The sequence below is a fragment of the Lithobates pipiens genome, unplaced genomic scaffold (assembly GCF_037356315.1).
Source record: "Lithobates pipiens isolate NorthernLeopardFrog02 unplaced genomic scaffold, aLitPip1_a1.2 Scaffold_8, whole genome shotgun sequence".
Classification (NCBI taxonomy): Eukaryota; Metazoa; Chordata; class Amphibia; order Anura; family Ranidae; genus Lithobates; species Lithobates pipiens.
The window spans coordinates 663,969,408-663,992,746 of record NW_027507903.1 but is presented as its reverse complement, the minus strand read 5'-3'; the positions used below and the strand labels follow the sequence as shown (position 1 = coordinate 663,992,746).

The 23,339-nt window shown below is 48.9% G+C and overlaps 1 protein-coding gene across 1 annotated transcript; it reads left to right on the top strand.

Moving 5' to 3' along the window:
- Positions 1 to 14,772: 14,772 nt before the first annotated feature.
- On the top strand, positions 14,773 to 21,903 carry LOC143961862 (E3 ubiquitin-protein ligase TRIM39-like). Its single transcript, XM_077471198.1, has 2 exons — positions 14,773 to 21,013; positions 21,086 to 21,903. The coding sequence occupies exon 1, from the start codon at positions 14,779 to 14,781 to the stop codon at positions 16,429 to 16,431; it is 1,653 nt and encodes a 550-aa protein (XP_077327324.1). The 5' UTR covers positions 14,773 to 14,778; the 3' UTR covers positions 16,432 to 21,013; positions 21,086 to 21,903.
- Positions 21,904 to 23,339: the final 1,436 nt, after the last annotated feature.

The following is a 23,339-nucleotide window of genomic DNA, read 5'->3' as shown; positions in this document are numbered from 1 at the left end:
ACAGCGGGTGTACAGACCCAGGAACTCAGCACAGGGATGGTGGGAAGCCCTCATAATGGGCACAGCGGGTGTACAGACCTGGGAACTCAGCAAAGGGATGGTGGAAAGCCCTCATAATGGGCACAGCGGGTGTACAGACCCGGAAACTCAGCAAAGGGATGGTGGGAAGCCCTCATAATGGGCACAGCGGGTGTACAGACCCGGGAACTCAGCACAGGGATGGTGGGAACCCCTCATAATGGGCACAGCAGGTGTACAGACCTGGGAACTCAACACAGCGATGGTGGGAAGCCCTCATAATGGGCACAGCGGGTGTACAGACCCGGGAACTCAGCACAGGGATGGTGGGAACCCCTCATAATGGGCACAGCGGGTGTACAGACCTGGGAACTCAGCACTGGGATGGTGGGAAGCCCTCATAATGGGCACAGCGGTTGTACAGACCTGGGAACTCAGCACAGGGATGGTGGGAAGCCCTCATAATGGGCACAGCGGGTGTACAGACCCGGGAACTCAGCACAGGGATGGTGGGAACCCCTCATAATGGGCACAGCAGGTGTACAGACCTGGGAACTCAACACAGCGATGGTGGGAAGCCCTCATAATGGGCACAGCCGGTGTACAGACCTGGGAACTCAGCACTGGGATGGTGGGAAGCCCTCATAATGGGCACAGCGGGTGTACAGACCTGGGAACTCAGCACAGGGATGGTGGGAACCCCTCATAATTGGCACAGCGGGTGTACAGACCTGGGAACTCAGCACAGGGATGGTGGGAACCCCTCATAATGATAAATTCATCACAACGAACATTCGTTGTTTAAAAAAAAAATAATTACGATTCTAACGAAAATTCGTATCTCGTACGAATCCGAATTGAATTTCTGACATGAATTACGAAGTACAATTTTTTTTAAATACGAAACGGAATGAAGCACAATTAATTTTTTGACGGCGCACATGTCTACAAAATGGCGCATTTTCCCGCCAAACCCCAAATTTCTTCGCTTAGCTACACAAACTTCTGCTCACAAAACTACACATTTGAGATACCACATGAACATTTACAAACATTTTAGGAAACCGTGACAAACCAGGATTTCTCCCTACAAAAACAGAGACATCAAAATGAACACTTATCTCTAGACACACTTTAGGCTTTATGTCAGTTAGGGCCCGTACTAAAATATAGGCATATTTACCTAAACAATATCGGGCGGCACAGTGGTGTAGTGGGTAGCACTCTCACCTAGCAGTAAAAAAGGGTCGCTGGTTTGAATCCCAACCGTGACACTACCTGCCTGGTCTTTGCATGCTCTCCTTGTGCCTGCGTGGGTCTCCTCCGGGTACTCCGGTTTCCTCCCACACTCCAAAGACATGCTGGTAGGCCAACTGGCCTCCGTCCAAAATTGACCCTAGTATATGAAAGCAAGCCGGGGACCCCGGACTGTGGGCTTCCTGAGGGCAGGGACCGATGTGAGCGTGAGCAAACCGTTGTTACTATATGGGCACCTTAAACAAATATGAGCATCTTAATGAGACACAATGCACAGGGATAGGGACAACCGCAGACCTGCACTCACTCAGGTCAAACTGGATGGACTGGTGTCTCCACTCAACCCCACCAACCATGTAACTATGTAATATATCCATAAACGCCAAAGTTACATAAAACATGAAATAAAACGTCTTAAGCATACACTCCTGTCCCAAGTACCACACAGTATTTGGCTCTGAGAGTTAGAAGGTCAACAGAGCTCCCCCCATGCTGGCTTCCTAGAACCACCAAGACCCCCCGCAGGGTGTAAACAGCTCCTATTGTAATAGGACAACAATGCATGGAGAGCGAGGCGGAATCTTACATTTAGATTCTCTATCTCCGCACGCTCTCCGTGGCTTGCCTCTCATCGGAAAATGCATCCGACAAACTGAGCATGCCCAGTCGATACGTCATGCCAGCTGATCGGGATATCAGCTGAAGTGACGTACTGTGTATGCGTATGATACATTTGCTGGGAGTTGCCTACAACCTGATCTATCCCATAGTTTGTAGACACTTTAACATTTCTGCAAACCAATCAATTCACACTTATTGAGATTTTTTTTTTTTTACCAAAATCATGTAGCAGAATACATATTAGCCTAAATTGATGAAGAAATTTGATTTTTAAAATCTTTTTTATTGGAAGTGTTTTATAACAAAAAGTAAAAATTACACAGCTTGCCTGTAAAAAACTTTTTCTTGGAGTACATCATGGGACACAGAGCACAGTAGTAATTACTATGTGGTGTGGGTATATAGGCACCTTCAGGTGATGGACACTGGTATACCCAATACAGGAAGTTCACACCCTGTATAACCCCCCGCACAGTTCCCCCAGCACAGTCCTCTCTTTCGTTTTCCATGTCTCCTGTAGTAGCTGCTACAAGCACTCCTCAGCTTGTTTCTGGGTTTTCTCTTTCACCCCAGCAGAGTGCTTGCTGGGGACTGTAGTCTGCTCCCTGCTAAGACCAATGGTGCCATGTATTTCTGGGACTACATTTCCCATGATGCCCCTCTAGTTGCTTCTGATTGGCCCTCTGTTTTGTCCAATGGGGAGGGAAAACGAACAGACAGGAAAGCCTCCTCTTCCCCTGCTGCCGACATGAGAAGGGGAGGGGGAGCGAGGGGGGAATATTGTGACAGCAGCCTGCAGCTCTCCCCACCGTGCAGACGCCCACGGCTGGAGGAGGAGAGCAGGACTGTCAGCGCGGCTCTGAGGCTGAGCTGTGTGTGAGAGAGACACACAGCTCAGCCCATGCAGCCGCCAGTTCCGCATGACACAGGCACGGCCGCATGGCGGTAGGTGAGCGGCGGCCGTGGCCTCTGTTACCCATGATCAGGCCGCAGTCGCCGCTTACCTCCCGTTCTGCGGCCTGATCATCAGCAGGCCACGGAGCGGGTGGCCCCCGGCCCGCCGGGCAAATGCCCAGTCTGCCCTATGGCCAGTCCATGCCTGAATGACAGTATATGGAGTTTCAAACAAACCAAGTTAAGAACAAAAATATATAAATAAGTGCAGCGCTTCTAGGCACCTAAGTGAATAAGTGTAAGTATAATGGAAGTGAAAATAATCAAATAACAATGACCAAGAGTCCACTAAAGTCCAAATGAGGTGAAGACAATCGTCATGAGCTTCAAAGTGATGTGTTTAGGACTTCTGGAGAAATCAGATGACATTCCTGGAAAAATGACTCTCAACCTTCTCAGACCTCAAAAACTTCTTGAGAACGGATTATAGGACAAAACAAAAAATTGGATACACTTACCAGATAAGTTGGACACATCCACCATATAGTAGTGTGTCGTAAGGGCTTGTAGGGGGCTCCAATGCCACCCAAGTTGCAACACGCCAAATGGTGATTCCCCTTGGAATTCCTCGTAGTCTCCAATTGGAGGAAGCGGATGAGCCTTCCGAGCCGTGGATAGCAGTAGTATAAGTAACATCCCGGTCCATGCCTGCTGGACCATGAGTCAGCGATAATATGCACCTTACCACTGACTGCCCTGTCCAGCGAGGCCAAAACATTGCCTTCCACAAGCTGGTAGAGAGCCGGAATCGCCTTCTGTGAAAAAAATTAGCGTTTGGGAAGCTGCCACTGAGGTACCGCACATTCCACAAATTCACGGAAGGGGGCAGAGTCTACCAGCTGAAAATGAAGCAGTTGGAGTGCTAGCAATTTATCCAAGCTAGCATTCAGCCGCTGGGCATGTGGATGTCTGGGACCAAATTTCTTTTGCCGATTTAGCAACGGGGGTTAGGGAAATTTGCCTGGTACAATCGGACGTTGGTGTAGCGATAGCAGATTGCCCGCAAGTACTTGGCAAACCTAATTCTACACCTTCATTACTCTCAGTGCAGGTTTCTGAGAGAACTGAAGGTATAGTGGAGTTGGAGATCCCAGCTGATGAGGAGCAAGGAGAGGTCCATTCTTTGGTTTGGGTCTTTTAACCACTACAATACCGGGCACTTTCACCCCTTTCCTTCCCAGACCAATTTTCAGCTTTCAGCACTGTCACACTTTCAATGACAATTGCACGGTCATGCTACGCTGTACCCAAATTAAATTTTTATAATTTTGTTCACACAAATAGAGCTTTATTTTGGTGGTATTTATTCACGACTCAGTTTTTTTATTTTTTGCGATATAAGCAAAAAAAGAGTGTAAATTTTGAAAAAATCCCCAATATTTTCTTCTTTCTATTTTAAAAGAAATCCAATAAAATTGAATTTTGTCATAAATTTAAGCCAAAATGTATTCTACTACATGTTTTTGGGGAAAAAAATTCTGTTAAGTGTATAATAATTGGTTTGTGTGATCACGAACATATGTACGCAAATGATCATGTGCAGATGTGTGCAGGTGATCATGGACATATGTGTGCAGATAATCACTGGGACATGTGATTTTAGTGGGACATATGTGGGGTACATGTGTTTTTATTATTTGTGGACATGTGTGTTATGGGGACATTGTGTGAGGACATGTGTGTTTTTCACTAGATTGGTGATCAGTGAGTAAAAAGCTGTAAAAAAACAGCTCATACTCACTGATCACCAGCTGGCGTCAGCGATCCGCTCTCCTCTCCTCAGCGACAACTTCCGTGTGAGAAGAGGAGAGCCGATTGCCTAGCAACCGGCTGATTGTTTACATCACATGACGGCTGTGATTGGAATGGCCGTCATGTGATCAGGAGGGCCAATCACAGAACCCTCCTTCCGATCAGTGTCCGGGTGACACCAGCGCATCGAGATCATGCTGCTGTGCAGGCACGCGTGATCCCCCTCCTTCTGAAGGACGTTCCTGAACGTCCAGTCAGAAGGAGAGAGCTCCCACTCAGCTGTATATATACATTGGCAGGGTGGGAAGTAGTTAAGTACGCTTGTCAACAGACTGCATGGGAGTTCGACATATGTCTGGTCAAGCTTGTGGTGCCCAAGCGGCTGCTGTTTTGGCCACGCTTGATACGCTTTAGACATATGTTGCAAACAGCAACAGTGCAGAGCTCTGCAGTGTGTTGCAGTTGGTTGGCTACCCTTAAGCTGGCCCCTGGAGGGCATCCTGTCTCGTTGGAGATGTGCCTCCTCCTCCTCCTCTCTCCTATCAGGCACCCACGTAGAGTCAGTGACCTCATCATCCCCTCCCTCCTCGTCACTGGAGAAAACCTGGCAGTATGCTGCAGCTGGAGGAACATGACTGCCAGTTTGTTGTCCTTCTTGGGCACCCCATCTCTCTGCGCTCACGTTACTGCTTTGCTTAAGCTGGATACCATCATTGGAGCCTTCAAAACACTGTGCATCCTCCTGCAGGTTGTACCCAACACTGTGGTCTGGGGGACTCCTCCGTGCATGATGGAGGGGATAGGGAAGGAGTAACTGATGACCTGGTGCCAATGGAATAGGCCGATTTGGCAGCTGCATTGGCAGCCAAAGTACTCTGAGCCTGGTGACACAGGATGAGGAGGATGAGGACGGCTTGGTCATCCACTGAACTAACTCTTCTGCATGTTGTGGTTCAACACGGCCAGCTGCCAAAAAAAAGGACAAGCGGGCCCCACGTCCACGTGATGAGGATGCACCGTGTCCTTTACTAGCAATGTTGGCTGTAGACACAGAGCCTGCTTGCCCTCTTTTAGTGGCCTGTGAGCATCTGCCTCTCCTTGTTGGCCTTCCAGACATACTGTGTTTGATGTATTTGTAATGTATTTGAATAGGTGCACCAGGAATGGCCTGTAGTGAGATGTAGCGGCACAAAGCTGGGATGTGTATATATATATATATATATATATATATATATATATATATATATATATATATATACTGAATATACTACAGCTAACTGAATCAACTGCATGCCTGTAGTATATTAGGAACAGAACAACAGGAACGGTCTGCAGTGAGATCTAGCTAAACAGAATACAGTATACTGAATATACTGCAGATATCTGAATCATCTGCCAGCCTGTAGTAAATTAGGAACAGAACAACAGGAACAGTCTGCAGTGAGATCTAGCTGCAAAGGATACAGTACTGAATATACTGCAGCTAACTGAATCAACTGCCTGCCTGTAGTATATTAGGAAGAGAACAACAAGAACGGTCTGCAGTGAGATCTAGCTAAACTGGATACAGTATACTGAATATACTGCAGCTAACTGAGTAAACCGCTTGCCTGTAGTATATTAGAAACTAGCTAAACTGTATACAGTATATATATATATATATATATATATATATATATATATATATATGGAATGTGTGTGTGTATATTAGGAACAGAACAACAGGAACGGTTGGATACTGGATACAGTATACTGAATATACTGCAGATTAGTGATGGACGAACTTCCGACGGGACGTTTCGCGAACGCGAAACGCGAACGGACACAAACGTTCGCGAAAACGACCGTTCGCCGCGGGCTCCATTGACTTCAATGGGAGGCGAATTTCGCAAACCTTTAGGTCGAATTTGCGGCCACGGGGTAATTATTAGGGGGTAGCACGTAGTCCCACCACCTGGACAATAGCATAATACATGTATGAGGTGAATTTGGGATCGATAACTACAAGCATTTTTTTTTTATTTGGGAAATTGTTCTGACAATTCAGGACTATGGAGCTAATGAAGGCAATGGAGGAGAGGGAAGGTCAGGGACCAGGGTAGGCAAACAAGAGGGTGCAGGAGATACAGAGCACTGACAGCAGCACCGTAATACAGAGCACTGACATCAGCACCGTGACATACAGCGCTGACAGCAGCTCCGTGACATACAGCGCTGACAGCAGCTCCGTGACATACAGCGCTGACAGCAGCTCCGTGACATACAGCGCTGACAGCAGCTCCGTGACATACAGCGCTGACAGCAGCTCCGTGACATACAGCGCTGACAGCAGCACCGTGACATACAGCGCTGACAGCAGCTCCGTGACATACAGCGCTGACAGCAGCTCCGTGACATACAGCGCTGACAGCAGCTCCGTGACATACAGCACTGACAGCAGCTCCGTGACATACAGCGCTGACAGCAGCTCCGTGACATACAGCGCTGACAGCAGCACCGTGACATACAGCGCTGACAGCAGCTCCGTGACATACAGCGCTGACAGCAGCTCCGTGACATACAGCGCTGACAGCAGCTCCGTGACATACAGCGCTGACAGCAGCTCCGTGACATACAGCGCTGACAGCAGCTCCGTGACATACAGCGCTGACAGCAGCTCCGTGACATACAGCGCTGACAGCAGCTCCGTGACATACAGCGCTGACAGCAGCTCCGTGACATACAGCGCTGACAGCAGCTCCGTGACATACAGCGCTGACAGCAGCTCCGTGACATACAGCGCTGACAGCAGCACCGTAAGCAGCCCCAGGAGGAAGTCAGCACAGCACAGGGATGGTGTGATCCCCTCATAATAAGAACCCCCAGGAGGAAGTCAGCACAGCACAGGGATGGTGGGAGCCCCTCATAATAAGAACACCCAGGAGGAAGTCAGCACAGCACAGGGATGGTGGGAACCCCTCATAATAAGCAGCCCCAGTAGAAATATGACACCGCTCAACCTCTTCAAAGAGGAGGGTAGGGGCATATAGTACGGTGTGCTTTTTTGGGTCAGGGAAGTGAGCCAAATGAATTAAGAAGGTCTGTGTGCTTGATTCCAAAAATTGTTTATAGACATATACATGGTCTACTGATCACATGTGTTGAATTCCTCCGAGATCCATGCCTCATTCATTTTTAGAAATGTGAGGTAGTTAACACTGTGGTGAGCTAGGCGAGTACGCTTATCGGTCACAATCCCCCCTGCTGCGCTGAACGTCCTTTCGGACAGGACACTGGATGAGGGGCAAGCCAACAGTTCGATTGCAAATTGGGCAAGCTCTGGCCAGAGGTCAAGCCTGCCCACCCAGTAGTCTAGGGGTTCATCACTCCTCAGAGCGTCCACATCGGCCGTTAACCCAATGTAGTCGGACACCTGACGGTCTAGGCGTTCCCTGATGCTGGATCCGGATGACACCTGTCGATGGGTCGGCTGAAAGAATGACCTCATATCCGAAGTCACCAACACATCTTCAAACCGGCCTCTTCTTGCAGGCGCTGTTGGATTGGTACCCGCAAATCCTTCTCTGGGAGTGGGAATTGCTCCTCTGCCAGCGCACGCAAAAGCAGAATGCAGCATTTCTCGAAGCAAGGCCTGGAAGTGCTGCATTCTGACAGCCCTCTGCGACGGCGGTAACATTTCCGCCATTTTGTGTTTGTACCGGGGGTCTAAGTACGTTGCCACCCAGTACTGGTCCTTGACCCTCATGCTTTTTATACGGGGGTCCCTATTAAAACACTGGAGCATGAAGGCCCCCATTTGCACTAAAGTGGAAGCGGTGTGGTGGCCTGGCTCCTGCTCATCATCCAGGATAATGTCGTCCTCTTCATTCTCCTCTCCCCATCCTCGCACAACAGGGATCCCAGAAAGGTTTAAAGCATGCTCTTCTTGCTCCTGCTCATCCGCCCCGGCACCATCCTCCTCTGACTCCTCATCAGACTCCTGTTGTTGACTTGTCTCAGATAGAGTAGCCCCCCCTGGGAATTCATCCAGCATTGCGACTTCCTCATCTTCCCGCTCCTGCTCCTCCACAGCCTGATCAATGACACGACGCAATGCACGCTCCAGAAAGAAGGCATAAGGTACCATGTCACTGATGGCGCCATGGCTGCGACTGACCAGTTTGGTGATCTCCTCAAATGGCCGCAGAAGTCTGCATGTGTCGCGCATGAGCAGCCACTGGCGCGGTGAAAAAAAACCCAGCTCCCCAGAACCGTTTCTTTCGCAGAGTTCATACAGGTAGACGTTAACTGCACGTTTCTGCTGGAGCAGCCTATCAAGCATATAGAAGGTTGAGTTCCATCGCGTCGGGCAATCGCAAATAAGACGTCTGACCGGCAGATGGTGTCGCCGCTGAATGTCAGCAAGGCGAGCCATGGCCGTGTAAGATCTTCTGAAATGGGCCGAGATTTTCCTTGCCTGCCGCAAGATGTCCTGGACCCCAGGGTATTTGACAAGGAATCGCTGCACGACCAAGTTTAAGACGTGTGCCATGCACGGCACGTGCGTGATTTTGCCCTGTTTCAATGCGCTAAGCAGATTGGCACCGTTGTCACACACCACTTTACCAACTGTCAAATTGAGCGGTGTTAGCCACTCATCTGCCTGTGAACGCAAAGCTGAAAGGAGTGCCGGGCCAGTGTGGCTCTTTGCTTCCAGGCACAACAGACGCAGCACGGCATGGCAACGTCTCACCTGGCATGTGGAATAGGTTCTGGGGAGCTTGGGCGGTGCAGTGGAAGAGACGCTAGCAGCGGAAAAGGAGGAGGCAGCTGAGGAGGAGAGGGAGGAGGATGGAGTAGGAGGAGGAGAAGAAGAGTCAGGCCTGCATGCAATCCGTGGCGGTAAAACCAAATCTACACGGGTGCCACGGGTTACATGCTTGACGGCCGTCAGAAGGTTCACCCAGTGGGCAGTAAAACTGATATACCTTCCCTGCCCGTGTTTGCTAGACCACGTGTCTGTGGTCAGATGTATCTTGGCACCGACACTGTGTGCCAGAGATACATTCACTTGCCGCTGAACATGGCCATATAGCTCTGGGATGCCCTTCTCTGAGAAATACTTCCTTCCTGGGACCTTCCATTGTGGTGTTCCAATGGCCACAAATTTGCGAAAGGCCTCCGAGTCCACCAGTTTATATGGCAGTAGTTGGCGGGCTATGAGTTCTGACAAGCCAGCCGCCAACCGTTGGGCAAGAGGGTTATCCGGCGTCATCATTTTTTTACGCTCAAACATTAGGCCCACGGAAGCCTGCCTTTTTGCAGAAAAATGTGAGCTTGGCGTGATGGAAGGTGGAGTGGAGGACAATTGTGAGGAGAGAGGAGAAGGAGAAGTAGAAGACGAGGCTGGACGGTGAGAGCCTGCAGTGTGGCTTTGTGTGTTCCGTTGCTCCCACTGGGCTCGGTGATGGCTGCTCATGTGCCTTCTTAAGGCGGTCGTCCCTAGGTGAGTATTGGGCTTACCGCGACTAACGCGTTGACTGCAAAGATTGCAGATGGCAACGCTATTGTCAGCAGCGGACACGTTAAAAAAAGCCCACACTGCGGAGCCATGTGCCGGTGTCCTGGGAGCGCCAGATGTGACCGTACATGGTCGATGACTCGCTCCTGATACATTTGCAGTCTGCTTTGTCCCTGCTGTGCAATGTAAGTCATTGCTGCTTCTCCTCCCTATCTGCTGGTCCATATCTCCCTCTGAACTCCCCTCCTCTTCCTCTCTTGTGGGCACCCACGTGACATCACTAGACACGTCATCATCAACGTCACCTTCCCCACCGCTATAAGTAGAGATCTCGGAGTAGGCAGCAACACCGGGGACCAACCTCCTCCTTGGGCTGATCTGGGTACTGGCGTCAGACTGCTGAGTAGCGCTTGTTGCTACCTCCTCTTCCTGATCCAATACCAAGAGTGGCTGCGCATCAGAAATGTCCTCTTGATATGGATCGGAAAATAATTCCAGTGACTCAAGCGGAAGGTATGTGGTGGTGGTGGTGGTGGTCGTGTTGTTGGTGGTAGTGTCTTTGGGGGTGCACATAGCAGAGAGTGAAGAAGAGGGTGCAGATCGAGAGGATGAGGAGGGTGCAGAAGAGTAAGGCTGAGCGAGCCACTCAACCAAGTCTGGTGCATCCTTTAAAGTAATTGAACGCACCTTCTGCAACTTCCCACTTTGGCTCAAGCCTGTTGCTCCTGCCCTACCCCTACCACCCCTGCGGAAGGGCCTGCCTCTTCCTCTGCCTGTCATTTTTTAAATGACCCTGTGACAAAACTCTTAGTCCCTATACCGATGAAGGACTGCTGCAGTATAGGGCAGCGGTCAGCAGTGGTGCACGTCAACCCTATCTATTGTGGACCGATAGCGGTCCTTACAGAACAGCAGACTGTACCGCACTCAAGCCTATGTACCGTAGCACCCTATACCAAGTTACCAGTCCTTATAAGAACTTTTGTGGAACAAGCAGGTTGTGTGTTAGTGATTAGCAGACTGTACGTCAGTCCCTATACCGCTGAAGGACTGCTGCAGTATAGGTGAGCGGTCAGCAGTGGTGCACGTCAACCCTATCTATTGTGGACCTATAGCGGTCCTTACAGAACAGCAGACTGTACCGCACTCAAGCCTATGTACCGTAGCACCCTATACCAAGTTACCAGTCCTTATAAGAACTTTTGTGGACCAAGCAGGTTGTGTATTAGTGTTTAGCAGACTGTACGTCAGTCCCTATACCGCTGAAGGACTGCTGCAGTATAGGGCAGCGGTCAGCAGTGGTGCACGTCAACCCTATCTATTGTGGACCGATAGCGGTCCTTACAGAACAGCAGACTGTACCGCACTCAAGCCTATGTACCGTAGCACCCTATACCAAGTTACCAGTCCTTATAAGAACTTTTGTGGAACAAGCAGGTTGTGTGTTAGTGATTAGCAGACTGTACGTCAGTCCCTATACCGCTGAAGGACTGCTGCAGTATAGGTGAGCGGTCAGCAGTGGTGCACGTCAACCCTATCTATTGTGGACCGATAGCGGTCCTTACAGAACAGCAGACTGTACCGCACTCAAGCCTATGTACCGTAGCACCCTATACCAAGTTACCAGTCCTTATAAGAACTTTTGTGGACCAAGCAGGTTGTGTATTAGTGTTTAGCAGACTGTACGTCAGTCCCTATACCGCTGAAGGACTGCTGCAGTATAGGGCAGCGGTCAGCAGTGGTGCACGTCAACCCTATCTATTGTGGACCGATAGCGGTCCTTACAGAACAGCAGACTGTACCGCACTCAAGCCTATGTACCGTAGCACCCTATACCAAGTTACCAGTCCTTATAAGAACTTTTGTGGAACAAGCAGGTTGTGTGTTAGTGATTAGCAGACTGTACGTCAGTCCCTATACCGCTGAAGGACTGCTGCAGTATAGGTGAGCGGTCAGCAGTGGTGCACGTCAACCCTATCTATTGTGGACCGATAGCGGTCCTTACAGAACAGCAGACTGTACCGCACTCAAGCCTATGTACCGTAGCACCCTATACCAAGTTACCAGTCCTTATAAGAACTTTTGTGGAACAAGTGAGTTGTGAATGTTTAGCAGACTGCAGCAGAAGGGCAGCAGTCAAGTATAATATCCTTTCTATATTTGGAAGAAAGAATATTATACATGTACAAGCCTATTACTGTACCACTGATACCAGTCCTGAAAAGAACCTTTGTGGAACTAATAATAACAGCAAGTCTTTAAAATTACCCTCACTGCCTGACAACACTGCTTCCTTCCTGTCCCTATACAAATTGGCAAAAAAAGAGAACGATTAGTGGTTACTGGAACAGCTCTTTTGTGGACCTTGATAGTAACAGCTAATGATGATGATGATGATGATGATGATGAAAGACTAATCTGGCTGTCCCTGTAGCATACACCGTCCTTTCCCTTTCTCTAAACTAACAAAAGACACTCAGGCTGCTGCAAGAATCAGCAGCACAGCAAACCTATCAACACCTAACACCTATACCAGTCCTGAAAAGAACTTTTGTGTACCAAATAGCTAGTGGTTTATCTCTCCCTACTCCACACAGGAACCTGTCCCTATCGTAACAGAAGAAAGAATGTAAAATGGCCACCGGATCGGGTGTATTTATAGGTTAGGGGGAATGTACAAGTGTCCATGTGCTGTCATGTCTCAATTGGCTGTCCTGTATCACATGATAAACGTGTCACCAAAGGTTAAAGTTCTTGTATACATTAAACACGTAAGTCCGCCGCGGCGAACGACGGAAAAAGGCGTTCGAACGTGCGGACCGCGAATGTCGGAAATTCGCCGCGAAACGACCGCCGGGCGAACCGTTCGGCCATCACTACTGCAGATATCTGAAACAACTGCCTGCCTGTATCATATTAGGAAGAGAACCACAGGAACGGTCTGCATGAGTCGGCGCAATTAGCACTGTTTTATAAGTAGAGAGAAAAAAAAGGGTTTTAAAAGTTTTAAAGTTTAGAGGAGAGGGATCCATTGAGATTGGATGGAACAATGCCTTCTAATAGCCTTTGTACAGTGCATTGTTTGCATGTGTTCTTCTCTTTCAGGATTCACCAATGAGCATCTATCAAGCTGCCAGAGAATGGGTGGTTTAGATAGACAGGTTTGGGTGGTAATCTTTGCTGTATGATAATTCTGTGTTTAACAATGTCTTCACACATACTGGAAAGTTTATTATTTTCCTTCCTTTCTCCCTTTCCTACCCCCAACGTTCAGGTACTCTAAGGTTTTTGATAGAGTTAATTGTTATCTCTGGGTTTTGTTTTTTCCTGTCTTTCCCAGATGATGAGGACATCATCTAAATAAGCTGGGGGAGTGTGTAGCGGCGGCTCCTGAAGAGCACGCGCTATGCGTTTTTCAAAGTTAAGGTTATACCTAAACTGCAATTTGGTTTGGGTACAATTGTCTAAATTTGGACTTCAGCATCATTCTGACTGGACTGTGAGATGTTCAGCTTGGCCACAGGGGGCATTGTCTCTTCTGGCAGGCTTGGAACTATGGTCTGGTTAGGTGCTTAAGTTACTCTCCCTCGGAGCCCGCCTAGTGGGAGTGGCACTCTTGCTGTGCTTTCTGGGAGAGGGTATTTAAGATGCGGACATCACGTGGTTCGGGGTTCCGATCCAGAATGATGTACTGACTTCATGGTCCTGGTCCTCCTGACCAGCCCCCAGGAAGGCTATGGCCTGGGGTGCGGATCCATCCAATCTTGATGTCTCGGGGTTGGCTAGCGCGAGGCAAGGAAACTAAAGGAGGATTCTGAGATGGTTGGGTGCCGTCTCCAGTTTGGGAGAGACCAAGTGACCTCAAGCATTCCAGGGGAGGACTCTTCAGAAGAAGACCACGTACGGGTTGGTTTCTTAGTCAGAGCCTGGGAGGGCTGAAGTACCCAAGAGAATCCGGTCTCGTAGATATCGCCAAGCTGGCTGAAAGATCCAGGTATCCTACGAATGTTCTTCGAATTTAGTTTCCCTACGTGTTCTACAACAACGTCTGTGGCAGAGACATTATCTTGTATGTTCTACAACAACGTCTGTGGCAGAGACTTGTTCCTGAGTAAGCACCTTGTTGGCTGCTAGACCTTGTGAGAGAGGGACTCTCCAACTTGAGTGAACATCCAGTTGCGAATGGCTATTCTCTGGATGCAGTCAAAGTAAGCAAGTTCTTCAACATTGACTTTGACATTAAGAGTACCTGGACTTCCTTTCCAACCCTCTGATCCAAATTTAACAGACTGTTCAATGTTTACGTTTTGCAAATAAAATCCAGTCAAGTGGATCTGTTGTCAGTCTCTCGAGTTACTGGGCCATTTACCACGGGACACCCCTAGACGTGAAGCGATTGGAACAGAAGGTAACGGTAATCCCAAATCTAACCAGCGGCTCCTTCGGGGGTAGTGCTACATAAACAATTTCCTTTTCATCATGATGTAGTCATCTCCACTTTTCATGTCATTGCACTTAGTGCTCCGCATGTCTTCTCCACATCCGTCTTTCCCTCTTTCTCTCTTCTATTGTTGGGAGGTATAATTCTCATTACTACTGCAAAACGAATCTCCTCCCTTCTGTAATCTGATCTCCGTGTCCTATAATATTCATCCAGCCTCACCCTGTGTAGGAGGATGTCACCCCTCCCCCATCCACATTCCTCTCCGGTGTCAGAGACTTTCAGTCTTGTTTCACTTCCCCTGTCAGCGATGGCGTCTGGTGATCTGAGAGCCGAGCTGAAATGTTCCGTCTGTCTGAACATTTATACCGATCCTGTAATGCTGGGATGTGGTCACAACTTCTGCCGGGTCTGTATTGATCGTGTGCTGGATACACAGGAGGGGTCTGGAGATTTCTTCTGTCCTGTATGCAGAAAAAGGTTCAGGAGTCGTCCTGCACTGCAGAGGAACATAACACTACATAACATAGCAGAGACTTTCCTGTCTCCTCATCAAGATCGGGAGAAGTCCGGGGTCTTCTGTACTTACTGTGTGGACTTTCCTGTACCTGCTGTTAGATCCTGTCTGCACTGTGAGGTTTCTCTGTGTGATAAACACCTGAGTGTCCACAAAAAGTCCCCAGAACACGTCTTATGTGACCCCACCTTGTCCATGGAGAGCAGGAAATGCTCCGTCCATAAGGAAGTTTTGAAGTATTTCTGCACTCAGGATAAGATCTGTGTCTGTGTTTCTTGTTGTATGATTGGAGAACATAAAGGACATGAGATGATATCACTGGATGAGGCTTCTGAGAAGAAGAAGGAGCCACTGAGGAATGTTCTGCAGAAACTTCTGACAAAGAGAGAGGAGACGGAGGAAAAAGTCCAGAGTCTGCAGGAACACCGGAGGAAAGTAGAAGAAGAAACATCCGGTGACACCGAGAGAGTCACTGCCCTGTTTAGAGATCTCAGGAGACGTCTGGAAGACCTGGAGAAGAGAGTCCTGAGGGACATCTCCAGGAGGGCAAATCGGATCTCCATCTCCATCCGGGATCTGGAAATAAAGAAGGCGGAGCTGTCCAGGAAGTTGCGTCACATTGAGGAGCTGTGTAACGTGACGGATCCACTGACTGTCTTACAGGAATCAGACACAGGTGACTTGTGTGATACTGAGGATGGAGATGATGAGGACAGAGAGAGACATGAGGAGCTCCTCCATGATGGAGGGGGTCTGGATGTGGCGGGGGTCTTACACACAGGTTTATCTGATATAATAACAGAGGTAAATGTATACTATATACAGGGGGCTGCAGACATATTACTGGATAGAAACACAGCTCATAATGATCTACAGATATCAGATGACAGGAAAACTGTATCCTTGTCCGATATAGAGCAGAATCTCCCAGAAACACCAGAGAGATTCCAGGATTTTTCTTCTCAGGTGATGAGCAGTCGGAGTTTCTCCTCAGGGAGACATTACTGGGATGTGGATGTCGGGGGGTCAGATGACTGGAGAGTCGGGATGTGTTACCCCAGTATAGAGAGGAGAGGGAAGGAGTCAGAGATTGGATGTAATAATAAGTCCTGGGGATTGGACAAGGATGATAATGATGAGGAGTATTCGGAGATTCATGACAGTAAATGGACCTTCTTACCCCCCAATCCCTCCAGTAACAGAGTCAGGATATATCTGGATTATGAGGCCGGGCGGATCTCCTTTTATGATCTGTGTGACCCGATCCGACACCTCCACACCTTCACCACCACCTTCACTGAGCCCCTCCATGCTGTGATAGGTGTATGGAGAGGTTGTATAAAGATATGTGGGGGGAGGCGGGAGATATGAGAACTCCGCCCACAGTCTGGTGATGTCAGACGAAGGAGGGGAATTCATTTAACATTCATCCAATAGTATATAGCAGTAGTATTTACTATAAATAAATGTGAGATTTCTTATTGATCACTGTGATTGGGTAGAATATCTGTCCAATTATTGGAGTAACAATAAGGCCGCGTACACACGGGCGGACTGTCTGCCCAACTAAGTTCGTCAGACAATCCGACAAACAGTCCGTTCAAATTTTGAATGAACGGACTTGACCACACACGATGAGCAGACAGTCCGCTGAAAGCGTGCGCGATGACGTGTACAGCACGTACGACGGGACTAGAAAAACGACGTCCTATACACTGCAATGCAAACTTCGGCCGTGTAAATCCGTTCTGAGCATGCGCGATACTTAGTCCGTCCAACTTGCCTACACACAAGCGGACTGTCCGCTGAAACCAAGTTTGGACGGACAAAACCAAGTTTGAACGGACTGTCTTACGGAAATTCCGTAAGACTTTGTTCGTCAGACTGTCCGCTGAAACAGTCCGCTGAAGCCCACACACGAGCGGATTGTCCGCTGAAACACTGTTCAGTGGACTAAGTTGGGCAGACAGTCCGCCCGTGTGTACGCGGCCTTACATGTTCCTATTGGTCAGTGAGAAATCTATCTATCTATCTATCTATCTATCTATCTATCTATCTATCTATCTATCTATCTATCTATCTATCTATCTATCTATCTATCTATCTATCTATCTATCTATCTATCTATCTCTCCCATAACAATCTGACATAATACTTTCTGTGTTTTGTCACAGTATGTGACATCAGCCATCTCCTCCCCCTGCCCCTCCCCCACATGTGGTCCCTCTGTGGGGCGTGGGGCAGCCATGATCAGACATAGAGGGGGGGTGGGGTTACTGTGATGGTATGGAATGGGGTCACCTCTCCTCTCTGCCCCTCCCCCTCCATACAATCTATACTACAAAGAGATGGAAATAAATGGAGCAATCTGAGAGGAAATCTATGAAGACGTCATCTAGAGATTTATTACTGAAAGAAAAAATGTGATCAGAGAGCCCAGACTGTTTTTAGGCAGAGTAGCTCAGGATTAGTTCCCCTGTCAGGTTTTTTCTTCTGTCCGGTGCTCCATTACAGAGATTTCCCCTCACTTCCTGTCTCGGTGACAACATTTATCTAGACAAGAAATGAGGGGAACTCTCTGCCTTTCTGCTGTGCTTTCCATGGGTTTTTTACCGCAATTTGCCCTTTGATGTCGGTGGTATCTGTAGTGTTGGTGTCGGTGGTGTCGGTGTCGGTAGTGTTCGAGTCGGTGGTGGTAGTTTTGGTGTCAGTGCCAGAGTCGGTGGTGTCAGTGTAAGCAGCACTGAGATGTATGTTCCTGTGCAGCATGTTCTCCGGTCTCACCCTCCTCATCTTCCCCACCAAGAGCATGGGCGCCGCCCCCCCCCCCCCATCCATGCAGGGCACCGGACACATGGATTTCAATGGATTTTTTTTTTTTTTTAGTGGCACGTGATTAGAGGCTCTAATTGGCTTCAAAAAAGGGTGGGCTCAAGGGGCAGAGCACTGCACCCTGAGCCCACACAGTTGTGTGACTTTAGCGAATGAATATTTGCTATTGTCTTCCCGATTCTCTTCCCGGCCAATCAGGGAATGGATCCTGAGACCCCATTGGCCGGGAGTCTTAAGACCCAATTGGCTGGGAGGAGAATAGACGACCGGGACACGGAGAAGATGCATGTGGGAAGCCACCACAGCCATGACCTCCATGGGGTAGGTGCAGGGCTGACCACGGGTGGCCTGGCGGGCGAGAGGTCGAGCAAGCGAGCTGGCGACAGAGGGGAGGTGGGGGTTAGTGTGGGGTGGAGGCCTGGAATGATGGAGGGGATGTCTGTGGCCAGGTCTGTCTGCCGCCCCCGACTGACGGAGCACCAGCCACCACCGATTAGTCTTTTAATATGTAGAATAGATGGCAAGGGGAAGAGGGTGAGATCGGGGAACATGCTGATCAGTAATATACATCACAGTGCTGCCTGCAGTCACACTTTCTGATTGGTTGCTCCGGGTCTCACATTCTGCACTGAATAAGATGAGATATATGAGGGGGAAGGGAGAGAGGAGAACACGGGGTTCATCTGTCACTTTATCTTTCTTAAAGTATCTGAGGAAAGCCGGGGCCACATATGTCACATGGCCTGGGGCCTTATAGTAGGTGACACTTTCTAGGGCCCACAAATAGGTCACTTTTACCAGGAATACTGGGTAATATAACATTGTCTGGGGGCCCTAAATATTTTGAAAGGTCTGGGGGACGGGGCCAAGCTAAGAGTTTTGTAAAAGAGAGGGCCACCTTGGGGGCTTCATCAGGAAGGGGGCAAAGAAATGGGTGGGACCTGCAATCTATGGTGCTAAAGTAGCTCACAGTTCATGAGGGGCACATGTTGGCCATTTTGTCTTGTCTGGGTCCCCAACTATGTCCCATTACTAAGGGATCCTTTATGTGTCATGCTACTTTAGGGTTCCAAATTACATTAATAAGTCTCTTTGTCATTTGCTGACCACTATCCACTTTCATAGCTTCTTCATCAATCCATGTCAGAGCCCTGAGTCCTCACCCATGTAAGATGCATGGTGGGTTATGTCAGAGCTTATGTAACTCAGTGCCGATCCTGACTACCCTGGGGCCCTAAGAAAAACTCTGCTAAGGGGCCCTCTACCTGAACCATGATGCCATGAGCTATGTAAACCATTTACCATTGCCACACAGTCACACCTGACACTTCAGTGCTCCCAATACAATCCTCCTTCCTTTAAACCAAACAGTCAAAGAATAAGTACAACAATATAGAACAGAATGAGGTTCAAACAAACAATATTTATTGAATAGAGTCTCCCCCTACATTAGGGTCCCCAGAGAGGCCCCCTTACATCAGGGTCCCCAGAGAGCCTTCCCTACATTAGGGTCCCCAGAGAGGCCCCCTTACATCAGGGTCACCAGAGAGCCTCCCCCTACATTAGGGTCACCAGAGAGCCTCCCCTTACATCAGGGTCACCAGAGAGCCTCCCCTTACATCAGGGTCACCAGAGAGCCTCCCCCTACATTAGGGTCCCTAGAGAGCCTCCCCTTACATCAGGGTCCCCAGAGAGCCACCCCTTACATCAGGGTCCCCAGAGAGCCTCCCCTTATATCAGGGTCCCCAGAGAGCCCCTCCTGACATCAGGGTCCCCAGAGAGCCCCTCCTGACATCAGGGTCCCCAGAGAGCCTCCCCTTACATCAGTATCCCAAGAGATCCTCCCCTTACATTAGGGTCCACAGAGAGCCCCTCCTTACATCAAGGTCCTCAGAGAGCCCCCCTTAAATCGGGGTCCCCAGAGAGCCCCCCTACACCAGGGTCCCCAGAGAGCCTCCCCTTACACCAGGGTCCCCAAAGAGCCTCCCCTTACACCAGGGTCCCAAGAGAGCCTCCCCTTACATTAGTGTCCCCAGAGAGCCTTCCCTCTTACATTAGTGTCCCCAGAGAGCCCCTCCTTACACAGGGTCCCCAGAGAGCCCCTCCTTACACAGGGTCCCCAGAGAGCCCCTCCTTACACAGGGTCCCCAGAGAGCCCCTCCTTACACAGGGTCCCTAGAGAGCCCCCCTCTTACATTAGTGTCCCCAGAGGGCCTCCTCTTACATCAGTGTCCCCAGAGGGCCCCGTCCTTACATTAGTGTCCCCAGAGGCCCCCCTCTTACATCAGTGTCCCCAGAAGGCCCCATCCTTACATTAGTGTCCCTAGAGGCCCCCCTCTTACATTAGTGTCCCCAGAAAGCCCCCCCTCTTATATCAGGGTCCCCAAACAGCTGACTCTCCCTCTTGCAGAGGTTCCTCTGTACCTGGCTGGTGGAGGTGGGAGGTGGCAATCAGCAGCTCTATGGTGTCCACAGGCAGGGGACTTTCCCTGGGGTTAGTAGTTCTATCTCCGAATGTATACAGCGGAGAGGGGAGGGGCCTCTGACCCGGGGATCAGCAAATGCAACTGCAGCGACCCAAAGTTCCGCCACTGGATGTTGTAAATATTAATTGATGGGCTATGACACGAGGGGGAGACGGGGCCTCGAGTTATTTGCGGGGGCCCAACGTAGTGAGCGTATAGGGCGGATCGGCTCTGATGTCACCCCTCCATTATGTGACAGCATGTAAGTCCTGTGATTGGACGCTCAGGCCTGGACACTGTATGCTGGGAGAAGACCACATGATCCCTCAATACCCAGGAAACTGGGGACTTAGTGAGGACTTTGATGGAGGAACAGTAATGGAAAGTATAAGTGGGTGTGTACGGCTCTTGGGTCTCCTACAGAAGGGGGCGGAGGCATTAGTTCTAATGGCTCCTCCCAGTACATGAGCACTGTGTATAGTGAGGACGGTGAAGAATTGCACAGAGTGCCGAAGCTGAGAGAGAGCACAGAGTGCAATATGACTTATTGTCTGTGTCCAAGCTGTGATGTCATAGTAGGGAAATGGCTACCGAGGGACCCAATGTGGAAAGTACAGATAGAGGCGTACTGGCCCTTTAAGAACAAATCTATGTATGTATGTATCTATCTATCTATCTATCTATCTATCTATCTATCTATCTATCTATCTATCTATCTATCTATCTAGCTATAGGATTATAATGTGTAGACGGTCTCATTCCTTATTATTAATACATTTACAATGATATTATTTTATTGATTATTTGATTCTTTTATTGTGTGAAGAAATAGAAATGAATAATAGATCTACAAAAAGAAAGAGATGAAAATCTCAGAGGAAATATATGAAGAAATGATATAGAGTTTTGCTAATTAATGGGATTTATCACTAATGTAATGATATCACTATAAGGCCGGGTTCACATTGCTGCGATGCGGGAACGCCGCGAATCCGCGGCGTTTTCCCGCATCGCACGACTCCCGCCGGCAGTTCACACTGCCCTATGCGGACGGCTGGGGGTGTCAATGTTATGTTAATGACACCCCCAGATCCGTCGGCATATCGCAGTGCGATCTGCCGACTCGCACAGGAATCGGATCGCATGGTGTGAACCCCCATGCGATCCGATTCCGTTGCGGACCCAAAAAAGGGTCCTGTGCGAGTTTGCTGCGGGACCGCTGCGAGTTCAGCCATACTATCTGTATGGCTGAACTCGCAGCACTACGGAGATCGGATGTGATTTGCTGTGCGAATCACATCCGGATCTCCCCCCGCAGCGGTGTGAACCCAGCCTCATAATGTATGATAACTAGAACTGGAATGTGTCCCCAAAATAATGTGTCCCCATAGAATGGATCACCAATAGAATTCTATGGGATCTCTTTTATAATGGATCCTAATATAATGTATCATGTGATGGTGTATTATAATCACTAGATGTGTCCTGGTGATGGGGGAGAATTAGGAAATGAAATGTTAATGTGAAATAAAGATTCTTTATGAAATCATTATTATTATTAAACAGGGTTTATATAGAGCCAACAGTTTACACAGCGCTTTACAACAAAGGGGCAGACATTACAATTAGAGTGTAATACAAGAGGAATCAGAGAGCCCTGCTCCTTTAGAGCTTACAATCTAGAAGGGAGGGTCAAGAGATACAAAAGGTAAAAACTGTGGGGGATGGGCTGATGGAGAAAATAAATGTCCAGTTGTTAGGTGGGGGGGGGGGGGGGGGGGGGTAGGATAGGTCTCTCTGAAGAGATGAGTTTTCAGGGATCGTCTGAAAGAGGACAGAGTAGGAGATAGTTGGACAGATTTGGGGCAGGGTGTTCCAGAGGATGGGAGAGGCTCAGGAGAAGTCCTGGAGGTGAGCATGGGAGGAGGTGACAAGGGAACTAGAGATCTGGAGGTCTTGGGAGGAAGGAAGAGTGTGGTTTGGTTGGTATTTTGATACGAGGTTAGTGATGTAGCTGGGGGGCAGAGTTGTGTACGGCTTTGTAAGTCGTTGTCAGTATTTTGAATTTAAGGTGGATGAGTCTGGCGGCAGCCTTCATGGTGGATTGAAGGGGGATATCTTATGTAAAGGTAAGCCAATGAGGAGTCGGGGCGAGAGATGACCAGGGAGTGGATTAGAAGCTTTGGTGTGGTGTCATTGGTTAGAAAGGGACATTTTTTGGAGATGTTGAGGGGGTCGAGGCGGCAAGATTTGGACAGTGATTGGATGTGGGGCCGAAAGGAGAGTTCAGAACTACACCTAGAACCTTGGCATGTGGGGACGGGTTGATAGTCGAGCCATTGATATTGATGGAGAAGTCAGGGAAGAGGCACGTCGGGGAGGAGAAATTATGAGCTTTGTTTTGGACAAGTTAAAGGGTTTGTTAACCCACATTGTGTGTGTACTTTATATAATCCGCTCTGCCTTATAATAATATGTCCCCCCGTGTGTGTGTCGTATAAAAAAAAAGCTGTATATACCTTTTATTAATGCTACTAATAGTAAAACTAGAATAATGTACCGTCGTCCTATAGATTTAGGAAAAAACTAAAAAAGCAGAAGATCTGAGGCAACTGTGGAGTTTCATGGTACGGTAAGGACTTGCATACACATTTATATAGAAAAATAGAAATATATTGAAAAAAATACATGATTAACCAGTTCCCGACCAGCGCACGCCGATGTACCTCGACAGAATGGCACGGGCAGGCATATTGGCGTACAGGTACGTCCAATCTTCAATGCCACCCTGCCATCGGGAGCGCGCCGCCGGCGGTGCGCTCCCGCGCTGGTCGGGAACCCTGTGAGTTGGGTCGCGGGACCCGCGGACTCGATCGCTGCGGGCATACCCGCGATCGTCTCACGGGACAGTTGAATGGAGGAAATGCCGTGTAAACAGCATTTCTCCATTCTGCCTAGCAACTAGTGACGCTGATCTCTGCT

Coding starts and splice junctions, on each gene's coding strand:
- LOC143961862 (XM_077471198.1), top strand. CDS start 14,779: ATGTCACCCCTCCCCCATCCACATTCCTCTCCGGTGTCAGAGACTTTC.